Source organism: Balaenoptera borealis (assembly GCF_965194805.1).
Source record: "Balaenoptera borealis genome assembly, chromosome: 11".
Lineage (NCBI taxonomy): Eukaryota > Metazoa > Chordata > Mammalia > Artiodactyla > Balaenopteridae > Balaenoptera > Balaenoptera borealis.
The window spans coordinates 54,680,901-54,701,808 of record NC_138868.1 but is presented as its reverse complement, the minus strand read 5'-3'; the positions used below and the strand labels follow the sequence as shown (position 1 = coordinate 54,701,808).

At 39.1% G+C, this 20,908-nt stretch overlaps 1 protein-coding gene, 1 long non-coding RNA gene and 1 pseudogene across 9 annotated transcripts in view; 2 read left to right on the top strand and 1 right to left on the bottom strand.

Annotated features, from left to right (window-relative positions):
• UVRAG (UV radiation resistance associated) overlaps positions 1 to 20,908 on the bottom strand; it is a 316,243-nt gene that overhangs the window by 77,216 nt on the left and 218,119 nt on the right. For all 6 annotated transcript variants that reach the window (XM_082342238.1, XM_082342240.1, XM_082342239.1 and 3 more), the window contains one exon: positions 6,445 to 6,523. In XM_082342238.1, coding sequence (XP_082198364.1) covers positions 6,445 to 6,523 — 79 coding nt within the window. The remainder of the gene's footprint in view (positions 1 to 6,444; positions 6,524 to 20,908) is intronic.
• The window catches only part of LOC309605916, an 89,433-nt gene that overhangs the window by 64,588 nt on the left and 3,937 nt on the right, over positions 1 to 20,908 (top strand). The window contains exon 3 of one of the 2 annotated variants that reach the window (XR_014231570.1): positions 141 to 6,438. The exons of the other annotated variant lie outside the window; for it this stretch is intronic. This is a non-coding gene — a long non-coding RNA (uncharacterized lncRNA). Of the gene's footprint in view, positions 1 to 140; positions 6,439 to 20,908 lie in introns of those variants that run through there. 2 annotated transcript variants of the gene reach the window in all.
• On the top strand, positions 9,536 to 11,527 carry LOC309605858 (U6 snRNA-associated Sm-like protein LSm4 pseudogene; annotated as a pseudogene). Its single transcript has one exon. The product of its transcript is annotated as a U6 snRNA-associated Sm-like protein LSm4 pseudogene (transcript).

Sequence of the window (20,908 nt, the reverse complement as noted above, 5' to 3'; positions counted from 1 at the left end):
AAGAAAGGAGTATTTTAATAGCCTTTTTCAGATAATTGTAGATATTCTTCCCTGATACTACCTCCAAACTTAACAAGTAGTAGCTTCTTAAAGGTTAGTAGCAATGTAGAATCTGAAGCCATTTCAATATATTTTTACAGCTGTTACATTAAAATCCATTGGGGTGGGCTTCCTTGGTGGCGCTGTGGTTAAGAGTCCGCCTGCCAATGCAGGAGAAACAGGTTCGAGCCCTGGTCAAGGAAGATCCCACATGTGGCGGAGCAACTAAGCCCATGCACCACAACTACTGAGCCTGCACTCTAGAGCCTGCAAGCCACAACTACTGAGCCCGTGTGCCACAACTACTGAAGCCCACGCGCCTAGAGCCCATGCTCCCAACAAGAGAAGCCACCGCAATGAGAAGCCTGTGCACCGCAACGAAGAGTAGCCCTGACTCGCCGCAACTAGAGAGAGCCTGCGTGCAGCAACGAAGACCCAATGCAGCCAAAAATAAAAATAAGTAAAATAAAATAAATTTATATATATATAAAAAAATCCATTGGGGTTTTTGCACTTTGAAGAGATCTTTAGCTGCACATGACTTCATAGCAACATACATTGGTCATTTTGAAAATACTGGCTCATTGAGCTATATACATTTTAAATGCTGACACATTTATTATAAAATATTTTAATCTCATTTGTTAAATATCACTACCAACTTCATCAAAAACACCTTTAAGAAATGGGAAGCTGTCAAGGTCATGGTGGCAAATGCAAGTTTTCCGACATACTACCGATACCGTCATTCAAAATCTTGAATCTCATCATCAGTTGATTTCCTTTAAGAGGCTCACTTCATTTTTGAAAAAAATGTCTGCCAAATACCTAAGTCTGTATACTTGGCTGTGTGTTAGTCAATCTTTCAAGATGGTGCTCCATGAAAAATATCAGCTGGTTTAGTTAGCAACTCAATTGCACAAGTGCTTTATGCCTATTTCCCTTTCCATCACACAGAATATTAAAAAAATAGGTAGTCAAGGGTCAACATTTAATATAATTAATAACTTTTACTGCTTCATCAAGGACATTCTTTTTTTTTTTTTTTGCTGCGTTGGGTCTTCGCTGCTGCACGTGGTCTTTCTCTAGTTGCGGTGAGCAGGAGCTACTCTTCATTGTGGTGTAGTTCAGTAGTTGCAGTGTGTGGGCTCAGTAGTTGCGGCGTGCGGGCTCAGTAGTTGTGGCTCATGGGGTCTAGAGGGCAGGCTCAGTAGTTGTGGCGCACAGGCTTAGCTGCTCCACGGCATGTGGGATCTTCCCAGACCAGGGATCGAACCCGTGTCTCCTGCATTGGCAGGCGGATTCTTAACCACTGCACCACCAGGGAAGTCCCAAAGACATTCTTAAGTTAAACTAGTTTTTGCCTTTTTGTTTTGTTTTGAAACTATGAGTTTGCTGAAAGTGCCCCTTTTTCTATCTTAGGTCAACAAACTCATGTTCTGAAACCAATTTCCTTTCCCTCTCCCTAAGACTTTACTCCTTCAAGTATCCCTTCTTTACCTTGTATTAGCAATTGCTCTCTTCATTTGATCACTCTCATCAGGATATAAACATGCCCTGATATTTCCCATCTTAAAAAATAAAACACACCAAAAAGGTTCCACATCCCCACAAAACAAATAAAAAACAAAAAACAAAACAAAAAACCCAAAAGACCTCCCTTAAACCTAGAGTCTTTTCCAGTTATGAACCCACATGTCTATCTATCTCACTGCACAAAAAACACCTCAGAAGGATTGTCTATAATCAATGGCACTTCCTCACTTCCTATTCACTCTTCAACACACCTGCTGCTCTACTGAAACTGCTCGTTAATGACTTCCATGTTCCCAAGTCCATTGGATACTTTATCTGACAGAAGGAGCTCACATATTTAGTTGACTACTCTTTCCTTCCAGAAATTTACTTCTCTTAGTTTCCAAATTATTACTTTCTCCTGGTTTTCTCTCTACCCAACTGGCCATTCCTCACAGTCCTTGCTGGTTCGTCCTCCTCTATCCAACACCTAAACGTGATTTCCCAGGGCTAAATCCCACGGCATGTTTCTGTCTGCATCTGTCTCTCTCTGCTCTGGCTAGCTCTGCATTCTCTTCCTGGTTGATCGCACCTGGTTCCATGGATTTAAACATCATCTTTATATTCATGACTACCAAATTTGTACCTCTAGTAACTGACCTCCCACCCTGAGTCCAGACCCATATATTCTGTTGCTTACTTGACGACTCTGCTTTGGATTTCTAAAAGGCAACTCAAGCTTAACATTTCCAAAGCAGAACTTTTGGTTCTACCAACCCGCATCTCTTGGACCCTTCCCCATCTCAATAAACAGCATTTTCATACACCCAGTTGCTCATACTCAAAACCTAGGAGTCATTCTTGATTACTCCTTTTCCTCCATCTCCCACATTCGATCCATTAGTTCATCTCCCATAATATACTGCAACATATAACATTAGTTTCAGGTATATACAACATAATGATTCGATGTATGTATATATTGCGAAATATTCACCATGATAAGTCAACATCCATCACCACACATAGTTACAAACTTTTTATTTTCTCGTGGTGAAACTGTTAAGATATACACTCTCAGCAACTTTTGAATATACAATACAGTATTAACTGTAGTCAACATGCTGTACATTATATCTCCAGGACTTACTTATTTTATAACTGTAAGTTGGTAGCTTTTGACAACCTTCATCCATTTCTACCACCCTCTACCCCCACCTGTGATAACCACCAATATGTTCTTTTTATCTATGAGTTTGGGGTTTTTTTTTAATTTAGATTCCACATGAGTGAGATCATATGGTATTTAATTCACTTAGCATAATGCCCTCAAGGTCCATCCACATGTTGTTGCAAATGCCAGGATTTCCTTCTCTTCATGGCTGAATAATATTCTACTGTGTGTGTGTGTGTGTGTGTGTGTGTGTGTATGTGTGTGTGTACACATGTACACACACCACATTTTCTTTATCTATTCATCCATTGATGGACACTTAGGTTATTTCCATGTCTTGGCTATTTTAAATAATGCTGCAATAAACAAGGGGGGTACAGGTATCTTTTCAAGTTAGTGTTTTCGTTTCCTTTGGACAAATACCCCAAAGTGGATATGCTGGATCAAATGCTGCCCTTTTCACTTTGCAGGGCGATGATGAGGGTCACATAGATATATATGTATATATATATATATCATTAGCTACAAAGCTTTCCACAAACATAAGATAAAAGTATTAGAATTTTTGACTTACTACTTTTTATACTCTAGGAACTAAAAGCAAACTACTGTGCTACACACAAATACTAATATAATGTCCTTATAAACTTACTGACAATTATGGCAGGAGTTGGGTTTCTTAAATCAACATTAATTACACTGTACCTGAATTTTACCAGGTCCATTCCTATAGTGTTGCAGGCTGCCCAACAGGGAAGACTATTCCCAGCCAAAGGGGCTGGCACTTGAAAAATATTAGTAAATGGTGCTAAGAACAAGGCATTTTGCTTTATTCACTTTCAATACCCAACCCAGCACACACACCCCTTTAGACAGTAGTGACAGGAAGAGGGCAAGCAGACCTTACCAACCCTCTCAGCTCTTCAAACAACACTTGAGGATTTCTACTTGAAGGCCTGTCTTTCTAAGCTTGTGCTTTCAAAACTTGAGCTGGACCGATCCCAAATACTGAAGTAACAAATATTACTAAATTCTGTCATTTCCTCTACCAAAAAAGTGATTTTACTACTATTTCTGGCTGTGATGAAAGGTCCTATTGACTATTCAAATCCTCAACCAAGTTATGGATGCCGTATTAAATGACTTCACTCCTTTTTCTCTGGCACTTTAACACATGCCAATGCTTTCATCCACCTCCACTAACGTGGCTTATAAATTACTGAGGTGGGACCATTTTAATAGTATGATTTGTTCACATCTCTAGAGTCTAAATGGGACTGACTGAGAAGACAAACTCCCCTTTGACAACATGTATTGGTATATATGTATATAAAAATAAACCTTCACAAGTTAGAAATATCTTATTAATATAATACCTGGTTAGGAGCCATAATAATTAATGGTTCTTTGATTTGTTATAAGTTGAAATGTAAGAAAGTGATGGTAGTAAGGCTAAAGACAAAATGGAGTTAAAGTGAAAAAAGTTGAAGGTCACAAATTTGCTAAAAGTTTCTTTCTAAAGGCTCAGAAGAGGCTTTCTGAATGAACCCTGAAACCTAAGAAAGTCTGTTTATAAGAAGTTTATTGTCATCTCCTTTTAAAACTGCCATCACAGTGATGAAAAAACACTAGACAGCAAGATACTTGCTCCCTATGGAGTTAGAGTGGTTAACCCATTAAACACACACACAAATGTAATCTCTCAATTTCAAACAGTATAAAGTTGCAGAGGATACAAAATTACTAGAAGTAATCCATTTTTTAAACAGATGAATAAAACTAGTTCCGCATACTCGTGGCCTTGGTTTAGTTAAGAATAAAATCAGAAGCTACCTGGGAAGTGCTCTAAAATGGGAACCAAACAGGTGCTAGAGCTGAGTGTGATGTGAAGGGCTGGCTGTCCCAAATTTTCCACTGCACATAGTCAGTCTCCCTGTTGGTCTTGTTCTCAAAGCAAGCTGGGCTATTCTTAGCACCCCTTTATACCATACTGTGCCATTCCTATTGGGCCCTGAGAAGGAAGAATTAAGTGTGTGCGCGTGCGCACGTGTGTGTTTGAAGCTGGGATTTATGAGGAAATCCAGGGATTTCAGCCCTAGCCTTAATCAGGAGTAGGTTTCACCTGGAAACTTCCAACAGACTTCTGATCTTAGGCCGTATGTGTTTTAAAGCAAGAAACAGAAAATAGGGCAAAGAGAGAAGAATCTCTGAACTCGGATCAGAACTTAGTTCTACTAAATGAGGCCAACCTTCCTGACATCCTGACTCCCAGACTCTGGACCCCAGTTTCCAGGTGCTCTTTTCCACCTTGGCTGACTTCACTGGAGGTACTCTCTGATTTACTTAGACCTCTTCTCCCTTAATGTATCCTTAGTCTGGCCCCTTCTTGACCATTTCTGTCTAAGTACTACCTTTTCTATGGTATGACATCTGTGATCAGTAACGTGAGCTAGGTAGCCTTGAAATTAAGGTCCTGTTTCCTAGACTGAGATACTCTTCTGCCAAAAATGGAGGGATGGAAAGCATCAGTTGTGGGAAGAATGGCACATGGAAAGATGAGTCATGGGCCAGAGGCTGTGAGCAAGGCTGCTCGCCTGGAATGAAGAACGTGAGCTGGATGGCAGTAACAATAAAAACAGTATGAGTGTGAGGTTATAAGCAAATGATTAATCGAGGACTGCAAACTAGAAATCTGATCCAGTATCAGAAAAGTATAAGAGTCTTAATAAAAACCAATTTTAAAAAAAAACATTAAACTGAGATTAGATGAGGGGAAGAAAGGCAAAGATGACACCATATGGAGGAATTATTCTAGATCCATCAGAAATGAATATGGGAATTGTTCAGTGAGTCTTCAGAATCATACGGCTAAAAGGCAACTCAGGCTCATAAAAACAAAAGCATCACAAACCTTATTGCTTCTATAAAAAGGAAAGGTCTGAGGATACAGCTGATAATGTCACTAAATAACAGCCAAACAGTGGGATCTCATCCATGCGATATTCCAATTGGAAGGATGTCCAAATAAAAACAAGGCGCTGAAGCTGATCTTCCTTTACAACTAGAAAATTTATGGCATGTCCACCTCTTGAAGTAGAGCCAAGTGAGCTAAGGAAATGCTATATATTTCTTTCAGGAAAATGCAAACCCAAGCATCTGACAGCCTTTCTACGGCATGTGGAAAGGCATTAAGTGAGATACGAACTGGTGTGATGTTGGGAGAGCCACAAAAATCCAAGCTGGGTTGGAAGGACCATGTGCTTGGTCTTTTCTTTGGGGCCCTGGATAACAGATGAGGAGACTATTAGGGACTTGCCAAAGTCAGTAAACCTTTACTCCGTAAACAACTCCCAATGCAAAATGAGCCCCCAGAAGTGGTCTAAGAGAAGAAAGCTGTGTGAGAAGAAAGCTATTACCAGTCAAGCTGTAGAGGCAAGAGGTTATAAAGCCCACACATTCAAGTACAGTCTACTAGCAGGTAACAATTCAGTAAATGGTTTCCGAGTTTAGCAGGAGGATTGCAATTTGTACACATTGCTTCTTTGTGGCATTTATAATGGCACAGAAAAGGACTGTGGCCAAAAAAGAACTTTGCATTATCACTGTAACTAGTTAAATAGGAGTCAACTGTAGTACTTATTCATAAAGAGGGTTAGAGATCCAAGGAAGCAGGCTGCATGTGGGAAGTAGGAGGGGAGTAAAGAGGAGTTACTTACCTGTGCTATATTTTTGTTCAGAAGATAGACACCGTAATCAAACTGCAACTTCTCCCCTCCTTTTGGGTATAATGGAAACCTAAAAAAGGTAAAGTAGGGTCAGAAGTTTTCAAAAACTTGAGTAAAACAACCTCCAAGTTGCTGACAAAGGCAGAAGTTTCCTGGATACAGCATAAACATCTGAAGACTTGGACTAAGTCACTTATATAGTCATTGTAACCTATTATCTTAATATCTTCATAACATTAGTCAAATCAGAATGATGGCTGCTTTGTTTCAAAGAAAAAATTGAATAGGTCATGCAATAAGGGACAAATATATAAGAAAGTGACCCACTATCCTCAAGGAGTTGAGGCCACTATGTCTCTTATTTATATATCATAAACCTACCACCCTGAGATTAAGATCCTAGAATTTTTTTTCCTCTAATACTTTGGACCTGACATCTCAACTTCTACTAAAAGGGACAGAAAGATTAAGAAAAATATCAGACGTGAAAGCGATATCTAAGGTTCCTGTTGCTTCTGAGGTGGCTAGTCAAATCAACAGCACCAATGAGCAAAAATTCATCAAAAATTCATTCACATTCGCAGGGGTGGCTATTTGGATGTTACTTCTCCAAGGCAATGTACTCATGCCATAGAGTTCTCATAAGACTTTCCATTTTAACCTGATTCACTGAAGCAACAAAGGCATGAGATCTGTAGATCTCTATAAAAGTGATGAGTTATTTTAGGGAATAAGTTTCCTTCACTATTCCCTTTTCCTACTCCTGCAAATGAAGAAGAAAAGGTTAGAGTATATCTATGTTCTAGTCATATTTTCCCCTGATTCTCAAGACCAAGCATACATTTTGGCCTCTGCAACAGATTTCTCTACAAACAGATCAATCACAACTTAGACAGGGTCAAGAAGAAACTTTACTTTCCTTAGTTTTGCAATATATGACTATTCTTAAGAATAACATAACCTTACAGAAATAAATGGTAGGTGACAATTACTGGATATTCTTAATTTCAATTGTGTTTTAATTGTCTGAGGAAAAGATACATTCCATAATGCTTGGAGGATACTGTTTTCTAGGGAAAATGAAAGAAAGGAAACAGAATTTAAAGCTTTATATTACATTCTCGAGTTGCTGATTACATAATGTCCAAAAGGTAAATTTGTCGTACTGTAAAATTACAGGCACTGGGGAGCGAGCAAGGTCATGATCTGTCTGTATTCTCTACAGTGGAACACCACATGCTTCATACACCCATCAAGAAGATATAGCTTTGTATTTAATTGAAGCTATAAAAAATAAACTAGGACATACGGTTTGGCCCTACATTGAGATGCATTAAAAATGACAGCAAAGCAAATTCGGGATAAGCAAAGTGTAACACACCAGGCTTTTACAGGGTATCTGGGAATCATTCAAACTTGTATGGGGTAGCCTGCAAAGAAACTACCTAACTGAAAGGATATATTAACAAAGGGGCAATTATGAAGAAATTGACTAGTGTCCTAAAGCTCTATACTGTATAGTTGTTATACTATAAACCATTACATGTAGACTATCTGCATAGCTCTCCAAACTCATAAATATCTCCACTTCCAAGTTATAAATGCAGAAACTGTTTCAAATGTTGGAAAAGTAAACTGAAATAAGCATACATTGAAAACCAAGCCTCTGAATCCTGAAGAATAGATCTTACGACATTGACTTTATTACTTCATTGGGACTTCTTTATAGAAAGAAGGAGCCCCAAGGTGTGTATGTACCATTAAAACAAATCTAAAGAGTGATTAGAGCCAAAGGTTCAAATAGGGAAACTTTAAGACAGATCAAATATTAGGACAGAGTTCACATCTTATATTGCTTTCAAATTCTTAAGGGGTCATGTCAAGTTTAACAGTATAATAGCTTCTAACCATTACACAGTCATTTTACTCTGCGAAAGTACATGGATTTATAGATCTATTAAGCAATCTAGAAAAATGAAATCCATCTAAAAGGGTAAAACCTATTACCATCAGGATATAAGATACAAATCAAAGGCATCTTAATTCAATATACATAGAGAATCTCATTAGCAAACTGCAGAAGGTTTAGATAAGAATGTGGTCATTCAAGTACAACCAGAAAAATGTCCTTAGCACCATAAGTAGAATTAATTTAAGGGAGTATTAGATTAAATAACTAGAGGGATAACTATACATTTCCTATTATTATACTTTTACAGAAAATGCAATTAAAATGAGCAATATTAAATTCTTTTCCAAATTAAATTATATTTCCAAGTTGTTTGAAAAATTCACTGACTCCACCTGGTAAAAGTCAATGAATTAGAAAGCAATAAATAGATTATCTGTGAAGATGGTTTGGAGCTCTTTAGTACCTAATAATTTCCGTGTGATTAAAGAATTATGACATGAGTACCAAAAAGCCAATGTGATCCCAGGTTGTATTAACAGAAAGAGAGCAGATAACCAGGGAACGTGCTAGTGCCAACTATCAATACTTAGTACGGGGTCAGATGATACTGACAGATCTATGTTTAGTTCTGGGAGTTAATATTTCTTTTTACAAGCATACAGATAAATACTGGAACCTTTCTTATAGGTTATGTTTCTTACAGGTTTTGTAATAATCTCATTTGACTATAAAACGCATGCAGTGAAGCAGAGTGGTCCAGTGCTTTTGTTATTTAAAAGAAACTAACTTGCCTTGGTCACCTACTTAGTGGAAAAGATATGACACCTCAGCATTAGGTCTTCAGTTATATACTCAGTATTCTTTCTATTGTCACTGGGTCCTTTAGAGAAGAACACCCAGGATGATTAGAAGAACGGGAGCCATAGTTTTGAGAGAAATGGTTGATGGACCCACAGGTGTTTAGCCTGGAGGGCAGAAGTCTCATGGACAACAAATGAAGGACTTTCAGAGAGAAAAAAAGCTGGTTTTGTTCTCATGGCTTCAAGCAGGAAAACCCAAAGTTGATGGCAAAAAGTTACAGGAAAGTTGAGATCACCACAGAATTAGTCAAAATCCAAAAGATCTTGAGTAGAGGAAGCTAAGCAGAGGTCGGTCAACCAATAATAACCATGCGGTGAGCTGCGGCGGCTGTGGTGGAAGTGGCCGGGGAGCCCGGTCCCCGCTGGCACCGTGCTTCACTTGTGGCTGCTGAAAACGGCTCAGAATCACCCACTGTTGGTGGAGCTCAAAAACGGGGAGACGTACAATGGGCTTCTGGTGAGCTGCGACAACTGGATGAACATCAACTTGCGGGAGGTGATCTGCAAGTCCAGGGACAGGGACAAATTCTGGCTGATGCCCGAGTGCTACATCCGCGGCAGCACCATCAAGTACCTGCGCATCCCCGATGAGATCACCGACACGGTCAAGGAGGAGGTGGCGGCCAAGGGCCGTGGCCGTGGGGGCCTGCAGCAGCAGAAGTGAAAGAAGGGCCATGGCACGGGGGGTGCCGGGCGAGGAGGGATCCCAGGGACCAGCAGAGATCAGCCAGAAAGGAGGCCGGGCAGAGAGGCGGGCAAACAGTGAGCCGCCCCTCTGTTCCCCAGGGACTGAGCCGCAACCACCGAGCATCTGCTCCCACCCCCGAGGCTGCTTTTCTATGCTCCAGTTTATGAGTCTGTTCAGAACAAAACGAAGAGGCAGGTGTCTGGGTAGGACCCCCTGCCTGTCATCTGTGATCCTCCTCTTTTTTTGTTAGCCAGGAGTTCTACAGTTGGAAATGTTATTCTGTGCTTCTGGTTTTGTGAAGTCGCAGCAGACTTGATTCCTGGAAGATTCTGTATGTAATGCATCTTTAAAGGCCTCACTCTTTTTTTAAGGTCAGGCATTTTCCAAACAGGTCTGTTTTGCATTTTGTGTTAGATCCCTGTGTGATGAACAGAGGGGAGGTTTTTATTTTAAGCTGTTTGCACTGAGACTGACAGCCTGGAGAATTTCCTGAAACACGGACCCCAAAATTGCCTTTTCAAAATGAATCCAGATGAACCTTTGCCTCAGAAGCTGTTCTGGGGGACAACACTGGGCCCCGTCCCATCACTTCCTCTCTCCCTCTTTGTGTGACAAAAAACAAAAAACAAAACAAAAAAATGAAAAACTACAACTATGAAAACAAAAACAAAAAACCCCCATGCATTCAGGGGTCTAGTGGGCTGAATGGTGGTCCCCCCAAAACATATGTCCATATCTGGAAACCCAGAACCTGTGAATGCAACATTATTTGGGAAAAGGGTAAGAATCTTGAGATTAGAATATCCTTGAATATCCGGTTGCGCCCTAACTCCAGTTAAGTGTCCTTATAAGGACACAGAGGAGAGACACAGAGAAGAGAAGGTCGCCTGAAGATGGAAGCAGAGATTCGAGTTACACAGCCACAAGCCAAGGAATGCCTGGAGCCAGCAGAAGCTGGAAACGGCAAGGAAAGAATCTCCCCTAGAGCTTTCGGTGCCCTGCTGACACCTTGATTTTGGACTTCTGGCCTCCAGACTATGAGAGAATAAATTTCTGCTACTTTAAGTCACCAAGTCTGTGGTAATTTGTTACAGCAGCCCTAGAGCCTAACACGGGGGGGACTCAAACACTGGATGACCCATTGGACTCGATGAGGTATAGTAACTCATCCGTCTCCAAGATTCTGTAATTCTGAATATGCCAAAATAAATATGTTGACTATAACTTCATATTTCCTTCAGGAACCAAGAAAATATTTCAAGAGTATAATGCCAAAGGGTCACGATGATAGGCATCAGCTAAGGCTGCAAAGTAGACCTACTGAAGTGCTAGCAAATGAAATGTGAGAAAAAGAGATTCATATGTATGGTCTGAAAGTAGGAAAAGTTTTAAAATTAAATTTATATATATATAAATATTATATATAATACATATTCAAATTACTTCACATGTGTATATGTATATATGAAGGATATGCCACAATCAATTTGGAATAAAACTGTAAAAGAAATTTATTTTGAACCTTTCTTATTTTCAAAAGATACAATTATCGTAAGCCCTTCCCTCTCCTCCCCAAACCAGACATTTTTTAAAAGGACTCCACATTGGTTAGTTTCTTGCCTTCACCTTCGGAGCCCCACATCCACGTCTGGTTCTTTGATGGCTCAGCTGGGGATAAGGATATGGCTATAGTTAATTCAAAATTTTTATTATGCATATTAAGATCACTTCTGCTCATTGTGTTTGTAGAAAATGTGACAACACATCCTCAGTATGTTCTGAGGCCATGAGTTTACTTCAAACTCAACTTACTTTCTCCTGTCTAGATTAGTCTTCTCCCACAACTTTTATCAGTTACTCAGGCTTAGAGTGGCATTCAATTTTTACCCTTTTTTGCATTTTATATATGCAGTGATCCACCAGGTCCACAAGCCATTTTCCCTGTGAAACATTCTCAGCTCTCCGTTCCCATCGCCACTCTAGAAAGTTCTTTGTTGTTGTGTGGACTGTAGGAATGTTTAGCAGCATTCCTGTCCTCTACTCACTAGAAGGTAGTATCATTATTTTCCTTCTTAAGTAAGACTTTTTATCATGTCACTTAGCAGCCCTGCTTCCTAACCAGTTATTGTTTTAAATTTCAACTTCTCTGCCTAGCTTTCAAGGCCTTAGTGATCTGAACTGTCAGAGTTATCTGCAACCTTATTCTGTTCAAGTGGTTTTCTCAGTCTCATGAACACACCAAGCTCATTTCTCTCTGCCTTTGCACACTTCCTGAAAATGCCCATGTCTCTCTTTCCTTCCACCTGGCAGAGTAAAAGAGACTACTATGTTTTACTTTGTCATGACTAAAAAAAGAAAAACTCACATTTTTCTGCTGAGCTGTATAATAACACTAAAGCTTTATCTATAATTCATTCCAAGTTGATGAGGATGCAGTAAAACTGTAAGGCAGGCCAGAGGCACACAAGATAAAAAATGGCTGGAGCAGAGTGAGGGAAAAGGAAGAGGAGATAAAGTCAGCAAGGTAATGGGTCCAGATCATGCAAGGTCTAGTAGGTCAGAGTAAGGACTTTGGTTTTTACTCTGAACGAGAGGGGAAGCTCTGGAGGGTTCTGAAAAGATGAGAGACACAGATGCTTTGGCTTCTCTGAGAGAACAAACTGCAGGGGAGGAAGAAAGGAAACATTGAGAGGCTACTGCAAAAACCCAGCCAAGAAAAGAGGGTGGTATGAACCAGGATGGTAGCTGTGAAAGTGGTGAGGAGTAACTGAATTCCTGTATTTTGAAGATAGAGCCAAATGATTTGTTGAAAGATCTTACATGAGGTGTGAGAGGCAGAGGAGTCAAGGATAACTTCAAAGTTTTGGGCCTAAGCAACTGATAAAATGAGGTTGTCACCTTAATTTGATAAAAGTACAGGCGACATTAAAATAGACAGCTAGGGGGTGGGGTGAGGAACAGAGTATGAGTGCTCAGTGCTAGAAGATTGGGCTGGAGAGGCCAGCAGGGACCAGACTGCACAGGGTCCTGTAAACCACAAGACATCTAGACTATATCCTTAAGGACAATGGGAGGATAATTAGAGATTTCTTAAGCACGAGAGTGACAGAATTGGGGTTTATATTTCTTAAAGACCACTCTGGCCACAGTGCAGTAAATAAAGGGGAACAAGACCTGGTTAGGAGGCTGTTGCAATGGTTCAGACCAGAATGGTGATGGTTTTGATTACGGTTCCAATAGTGGAGACGAACATATGTGAACAGATTTGAGCTATGATTTGTAGGTAGAGTGCAAGACTCTGTGATAGACAGTTGTGACAGTGGTGAAGACAGAGGGGTCAAAGATGACCCTTCGGTTTCCTGATTGAGTAACTAGGTAGATGGTGGTGTCTGTGAACTGAGATAGGGAATGCTGAGGAGGAGCAGGTGTATATACTTTACATGTATATAAGATAGATAATATATTTTACATAAAATATTCTTATACATAAAGTTAAGAGAAATTTGGGGTAAAAATATCAAGAATTACAAAACCTTAAAGGGAAACTTAAAAAAACCATAAAGAAGAGCGTTGTTTCAGAGCCTTAAGAATATCAACAAGAGATGGGGAAATGAAAAGGGGTCTAAGAAGGACTGCTCAGAAAGATTTGAGGAAAACCAAGTGTCTCACCAGAAAAGCACAGAGAAAGTGTTAATTTAAGAAGGAAGATATCATCAGTAGTCAAATGCTGCTGACAGTTCAAGCAACGGAGACATGAAGACATGTCTATTGGATGCAATTACATGAATTCATTGGTAGGTAGCTTTGGTAATACGGTAAACACAAGTTTAAATGAAGCAGTGGGAGATGAAGGAAGACTGGTGTGAGTTCAGGAGTGACGAGGTGAGGAAAGGGAGATGATGTGAAGTTTGCCACAATGAGAAGAGAGCTCAGTAACACGGTGAAGCATAGTGGGATGCCCTGAGAAGGTGAGAGGGAACAGGGTCTCCATCCTACAGGTGGTGAGAGCACAGGAGAAGGATTTGCCTTGGATGGCAGGTGGGCCAAGTCTCCCATTATAACAGGAAGGATGAAAGAAACTGATCACTATGGAAACAGTTTATTCACTCAACAATTCTTCACTGAACTCACACTGTGTGCCAGGTATGGTGCTAGGTGGTGGGGATACAAGGGTGAGCAAACACAGACAATGGAGCTTAAAGTCCAGTGGAGCAGACATGGCTCACATAATCGCACCAACAAATACATAGTTTATAAATGAAGTACTCTGAAGGAAAGGAACACTATTCCAGAAAAGAGGTGGACAAAAAGACTGAGAGAGTCAGGGAAGACTTCTGAGAGAAAGTGACATTTTAGCTGAGACCTCAAAGATGAGTAGGGGACTTCCCTGGTGGTCCAGTGGTTAAGACTCCGTGCTCCCAATGCAGGGGGCCCGGGTTCGATCCCTGGTCAGGGAACTAGATCCCGCATGCTGCAACTAAAAGAGCCCACATGCCACAACTAAGACCCAGCGCAGACAAATAAATAAATAAATAAATATTAAAAAAAAAAAAAAAGATGAGTAGGAGCTAAGGGAAGGAATGTTCCAACTAAAGGAAGCAGCGTATGTAAAGAACCACTGCAGGGGTAAGCATGCTGCTTCATGGAATTAAAAGAAGGACAGTATAGTTGGTCTGAAGGGAGTTCTGGCGAGAGAGGAAGCTAAAGCTGGATAGGAAGGTAGACTATGCAGGGCCCTCTAGACCATAGTTTGATTTTTTTTCCTAAGAGAAATAAGAAACCATGGAAGGATTTTAAACAAAGGTGTAACTTGCTTAGATTTTCATTTGATACATTCCTTCTTTAATTAACCCTTTCTCCTTGAACTTTCCTGACAATGACCGATATGCATTTTGAAAAAAAATATGCTGACTGCTGTGGAGAATGGTTTAGAGAAGGTGAGACCAGCGTGTTGCAGTAATCTAGGTGAGAGATCACGGTTGCTCAGACTAACGTGGTGATATTAGAAATGGAAAAAAGGAGACTAATTTGGAAGACTTTTAGGAGATAACTCATAAAGATTTGGTTATGGTTTGGAAGTGAAGGGTGATAGATAGAGAGGGATCATGAAGAACTCAATGTTTTGTTTTGCCCAAATGAATGAAAGTTTGATCAAATGGTAGAGCAACTTCAACAAAGAAATGTAATAGAACTGCTGAGCACTACTGAGAGCCCAGAAATGGTAATTAATCATGAGTTTATAATGATACTATTGCGTGACTCTCTACACATCTGCTTGGGTGCAGCAGGTAGAGAAAATGGACAACAGGGCTGTAAGAATGCCAAAAAGTCATGGGGGGCGGGGGCAAGACAAAGGTGTTACTAAAATAATGGGCCATATAATCTAAACTAGATAAAAAAGCCAGGTCTGAAGGTCACCAAGAAGAACAGTGAACAAGAGGCTAACACACAAGCTGAAGGAGCTGAGGTAGTCATCAGAGAGCAGGATGCCTGGATCAGATTCTGGATGTGGACTGAAAGAAATGATGATGTGATTCAGAGAGTAACCAGGGGAGTAGATAAAAACTATGGGATGCAAGAGATCACTGGTGCCAAAAGATCAAGAAAATGAAAGGCTAGGGTGTTGAATGAATCACCCACTTGTGTGTTAGTGTCACCCATAACAGCAAGATTTTGAATAGAAAGAGAAAGACTGTTTCTCTTTCCTATGTTACCTGTTTCTTGTTTCTCTGTTGCCAAAACACATGATGAGTAATGGGGTTATAACTGAGGGACCGAAAGAGTGGTAAAGTTGAAGAGCATATGTCTCAAAGGAATAGGTTTTCGTATGTTTGCTTTGCCCACAGGGTAAAGAGGTAAGACTCTAGAAAAACCAACAAGAGGAAGAAAACCCCAATCTCATCTCCTGAATCTGAATACCTACTAGCACATAAGAAAATTAATAGCTACCAAATGGGTACTCGTGAGGTCCTCGGGGAAAATTCAAATTTAGTTAGGGCAAGAGATAGGCTGAACTCCCTGAGAAGAGCCTGAAGATACAGGAAAATTTGCTGATTATACAGATGCACTTTCAGAGGAAGCAGTTGGGGGAATAGAGGGCTGGGTCAGGGTCCACAAAGGAGAGGGCATTTTGAAGACGATGGAGATGATTACAAAAGGTTTTGATGTGTTTCGATGGAAGGTTGAGGTATTCCCATCTGGTAGCTTCTATTTTCTCTATAAAGTCAGAAATGGGATGATTTAGCAAGAAGGAAAGGGAAAACTGGGGATGGGGAAAAAAGAGAGAAGGTTTAAGACTGTCATGTGGAAGGAGAATCAGATATCTAGGATGTATTAGTCCAACTGAAATAGATGACCTGAATTTACAGTGCTCCAATCTTTCCAACTGTTTGATTTTTTTCCCATAGGTAAGTGGGTTAGAGGTAAGGATGATGGGATAAGAATATCTAGGATATTGAAAAGAGAGAAACTACAAGCATGAAGCCACTAGGGTAATGACAGTGGCCTAGCCAGGGCAGGAAGATGGGGGCAGTCTATAAGGAGGTGCATAAATCTGCAGAGACTTTTAAAATGGGTTAAAAACAACAAATCTAATGCTTAATGCCAGTGATAAAATAATCCTCCCAGAAAAAAAATCTTTTGTTGGTCTCAGTTCTAAACAATTGCTGCAGTGACTGTTTGATTTCTATATGTATGCAATCTTCAAATCAGGATGTTTTCATTATGCATATGCTAATAAATATTATATCAACACGGAAGTTAATTCAAAGAACTCCCAGCTGTACAGTCAGCCCAACAAAGTGGACTAAACTACACACTTCCAATCTGATTAAATTTCAAATGGTTTGGAATCTTCGAAGCTTCCTTTGGACACAGTTTGTGTCCCCAGACTGTCTGGTGTAACATATTCCCACATATTCCCGTGTTTAAACAGTAGGTTCAAAATAAACAATGATAGCAATGTGCAATTTTTCTTAGTTCCGAATTATTTTTTTTCCTGGTGTAGTTTTAGATAAGGTTATTCAGATACAAAAATATTATAATCAGCCTTGAACAAGGTACAGTAAAATACAAACCTTTAAAATTGCTCCCTGAAGATGGGCACACAGAAACTGTTCAAAAGAAAAAGTATATATATGTATATTTTTTTCAATAAAAGAAAATTTTCTGCTTTTCTTTTTTGGCTATTATCATCTGTTTCATGTCATGATTATTACTGAAAATAATTTTATCATATAGAGAAAGAGGTGTTGAAAATGATCTACTCCAAGTGTCAAAACACTAGGTACATGCTACTGAGAAGTGGTCTTGAATTGACATTACCTTCTCTAGACCCAGAGACATGGGAGGTAGAAGAAACAAGTCTCCTCTTGAGAAGGCTCCAGGGTAAATGATACTTTCAGAAGAGAGCCAGTGATTTTACTTACCTCTAGCAGTTGTATACTACAGATATATAGTAAAGAGGCTGAAGACTTGTATATATTATAGTCACTGAAGAGGGGTTTCAGAAAACACAGAGGAAAGGTTTAGGAGGGAAGTGAGGAGAGATAATAGATCAAAGGAGAAGCAGCAAACAAAAGATAACAATGTTGAAATAATTCATGGGCAGAGGGTGACAAAAGTCCTTATAAAAGAGTAAGAAGAAAGGTGATCTTCCCCTCTCCTCCTTTGGGGAAGGAAGAGAGAGAGAATGTATAATAGGAAATCATATATACCAGTGAAAAAAAGATATTAAATTTGATATAACAGGTAATAAGATGCCATCACAAGTTTTTAAAGGAGAAATTACGTAATGAAAAGATTTACATCAGATTATTCTCTTTGCCAATATTAAATATAGTTCTTTAGACAGAGCTGTACTAAAAAGAGAAGGGAATTTCAGGGAAATCGAATTCCAAATAATTTCAGTAAGAAGGTTAAAAAAATCCCCATTTTTTAAAAACTTTGTAAGTTGCAGGGTTGTGAAAATTGTTAAAGAATTCAGAATCAATTTCCCTGTAGAAACCTTCCAGTTTTTCCACACCCTTTTAGTAACTGTTGAAAAATATTCTACAGGCAAATTTCAGTGAACAGAGCAAAATTAAAGGATGGAAAGCATGTCTATTTTAATAGTCATTTTTATAAAATAAAAATTCTGCCAAGTAAATCAAAATCACATTCCACAACATTAACAGCCATCCTGCATTTGCCCAGGTTTAACAGCACCTGTTTCCCACAAAATCTGTAAAGGTTTTTTTTTTTTTTTTTTTAACTACAATTAAGCGTGCAAGGTGCATAAACCTACATACTTGGTAATGCCAAAAGATGTTTCCATCTGGAATATGAATTTGGAAGAAAAACTGCTCACCATTTTAAATTTCTACTTCACAATGTGTGCACATAATATAGATTTGCTTAAATATATCAGTGCAACTAATGGTATATGCTCTGTAAGCCACTTAGGTGCTCAACCCTTTACATCAAAGTTATTTATTTAATTATAATACCTATTTCTGGGGGGAGAAGAAAAGAAAAGTAGAAGTGGGATTTAGGCGTAAGGAGTTAAGCTTTGAAGTCAGAAAGGCATAGACTCACGCCCCCAGCTTTGTTACTTATTTGTAGTGTGAACTTGGGCATACTACTCTGAACCTGTTTTCAAATCTCTAAAATGGGTTTAATAACACCGATCTTCCAGGACTGCTTGTGAGAATTAAACTAAACAAAAAAAAAGCGAAGACCCAGCACAGTTACCAGGATACAGTAGGCATTCAATTATCATTATTACTATGCGTCACCTCCCCAGTACCTATCTGTAAGTGCCACAAGAGAAGATACTATGTTTGCTGTACATTAATAGGAGGCAAGGAGCTCCAGCACCAGAGTAAAAGAGCCAGTGAGCACTGCCAAAATAACAACAGGGATGCTGATGCTGGATTTTATTTACTGAATATCTATTATGCATTAGGTATTGCACTTAGCATACATTATCAATACAATACAAGCACTTGTCCTATTATAGGCACTGTTATTGAGGTGCCCAAGGTCACACGGTCTTTTCTAACACTCAATTACAACCACAGATCTTACCCAACTCGACCTCACCTCTGCCCCAAGTTGGGATTATCTATTCCTCTCTCATAGAACCCTGTACACTCACCAACGCAGGACCTTTGACACTATTGTAATTGCGTGTTTATGCCTCTGTATCTTCCACAAGAATGGAAACTGTTATTAATACTGTATCCTAGTTCCTCGAGCACAACGTCTGGAACATTTTTACCTGTTCAGTGGAGGGAGGAGTAAATGTAGGGATGAAGTGGTAGAGCTAGAATTCCAACTGGTGCCTTTTGACTCCTCATCTTAAACTAATTCTACACCATGGACCCAAGCCCCACCCCCGCCCAGTAATAATCCCATTTTGTAAATTTGTATTATTTTGTAAATTTCACTTAGTCAAGATTTCTATAAAAAATTTGTGGGATTTCTTCAACTCACAAATGAGATGTTCATGAACCAAATTATTACCAAATTTCACTGATTTCATAAGCTGGCACCTTGAAAACAACCAAATCTAGCTTTTATGTGGCAACCTTTTGGGTTTAGTAAGTCAAAAAGGCAGCGAATGTTGACACCAATAACTATAGATCTTATTAAAGTCCAAACTGCAACTCCTAAAATCCTAGTAACAATATTACATACATTTATTACTTTGGACACTTACATAAAGCAAAGCAGACAAAAAGCTTGGCAATAAATCCACACATTTTTGAAATATCCGCTTAATTTCACTAAATTGATTTTTCAATAACTGTGTGCATAAATCTGTTAACTACCTAAGTTTAAAGGTTAATTCAAGGTCATCTATCAGAAAGCCTAAAAACTTCTACCTGCTTTCTAGATGTCAAAGCTCAAAATTGCATACATAAGTTAGCTAAAGTCAGTGTTCGAGAATGAATAGGCTGTCTACAAATTCCATATATTCAGAATATATTTGACAAAGATGTATTTCAATTACGGAATTGCAAAAGGAATTACCTCAACTCATAATTTTACCCAATTTCAGCACACAAAAAGACAATTTAAAGGCCCTTAAAGTCATTCTGTTTAAGTATGGATTTCACAGGAGGAGGAAACTTGAAGAATCATTGATCTGGGAGCAACCAATGCTAACGCCTAGGTTGTCATAATCAATCTGCTTTAATTATCAACAAGTTTTTCCCATTTCTGACCAGTCATTTAGAGCTGACCTTTGACAAGTACTTACAAGTCATCGAAATCTCATTTTATTTTATAGCCTCATATTTGTTACTGGGCTAATCTTTACCTGTTCTACATCACACAACAGCTTACATATTTGAATGGCCCAGCAGTAAATTTCCATGGTCCCCCTGGGTCAGTCAGATGTTAGCTGTTAAGTAAAGCTAAAAGGATCTATGCTTCATAAATTTCCTTCAGGGTCCACATTTGCTCTTACAGGCTAGGCTTTCAAGCCCAAACATCTTTATAGCTATGTGCAGTGATTTATTAACTCCTCCTTGTTTTTATCCAAAAAGATCAATCACATATGTATCAATAAGCTGGTGTGCTGGTGACTGCTTTTTATTGTACATATAACCACCTGCCTTTAATACAAACTTGAGTCTAAAGCTTTTGTAAACTCTTGCGGGATTTTAACAACCTTCACCTGTTTCTAATTTGGTACAAAACATATGGTTTAGCTCTGCTATTTTGTTCTAAGCCAGCCTTTCCTCTTATGGACCCAACAATATAAAAGAAAACAAATCCAGAGCACAAAAACCTAAATTTGGAGGATGTTACACACACACACACACACACACACACACACACACACACACACACACTTGGCCCATTACTTCTGAATAGCAGTTTTGACATATAACAGAAATAAATTATTATTTAGTTTCCTTTTTTATTTTTTAAATTTTTATTTATTTATTTTAACATCTTTATTGGAGTATAATTGCTTTACATTGTTGTGTTAGTTTCTGCTGTATA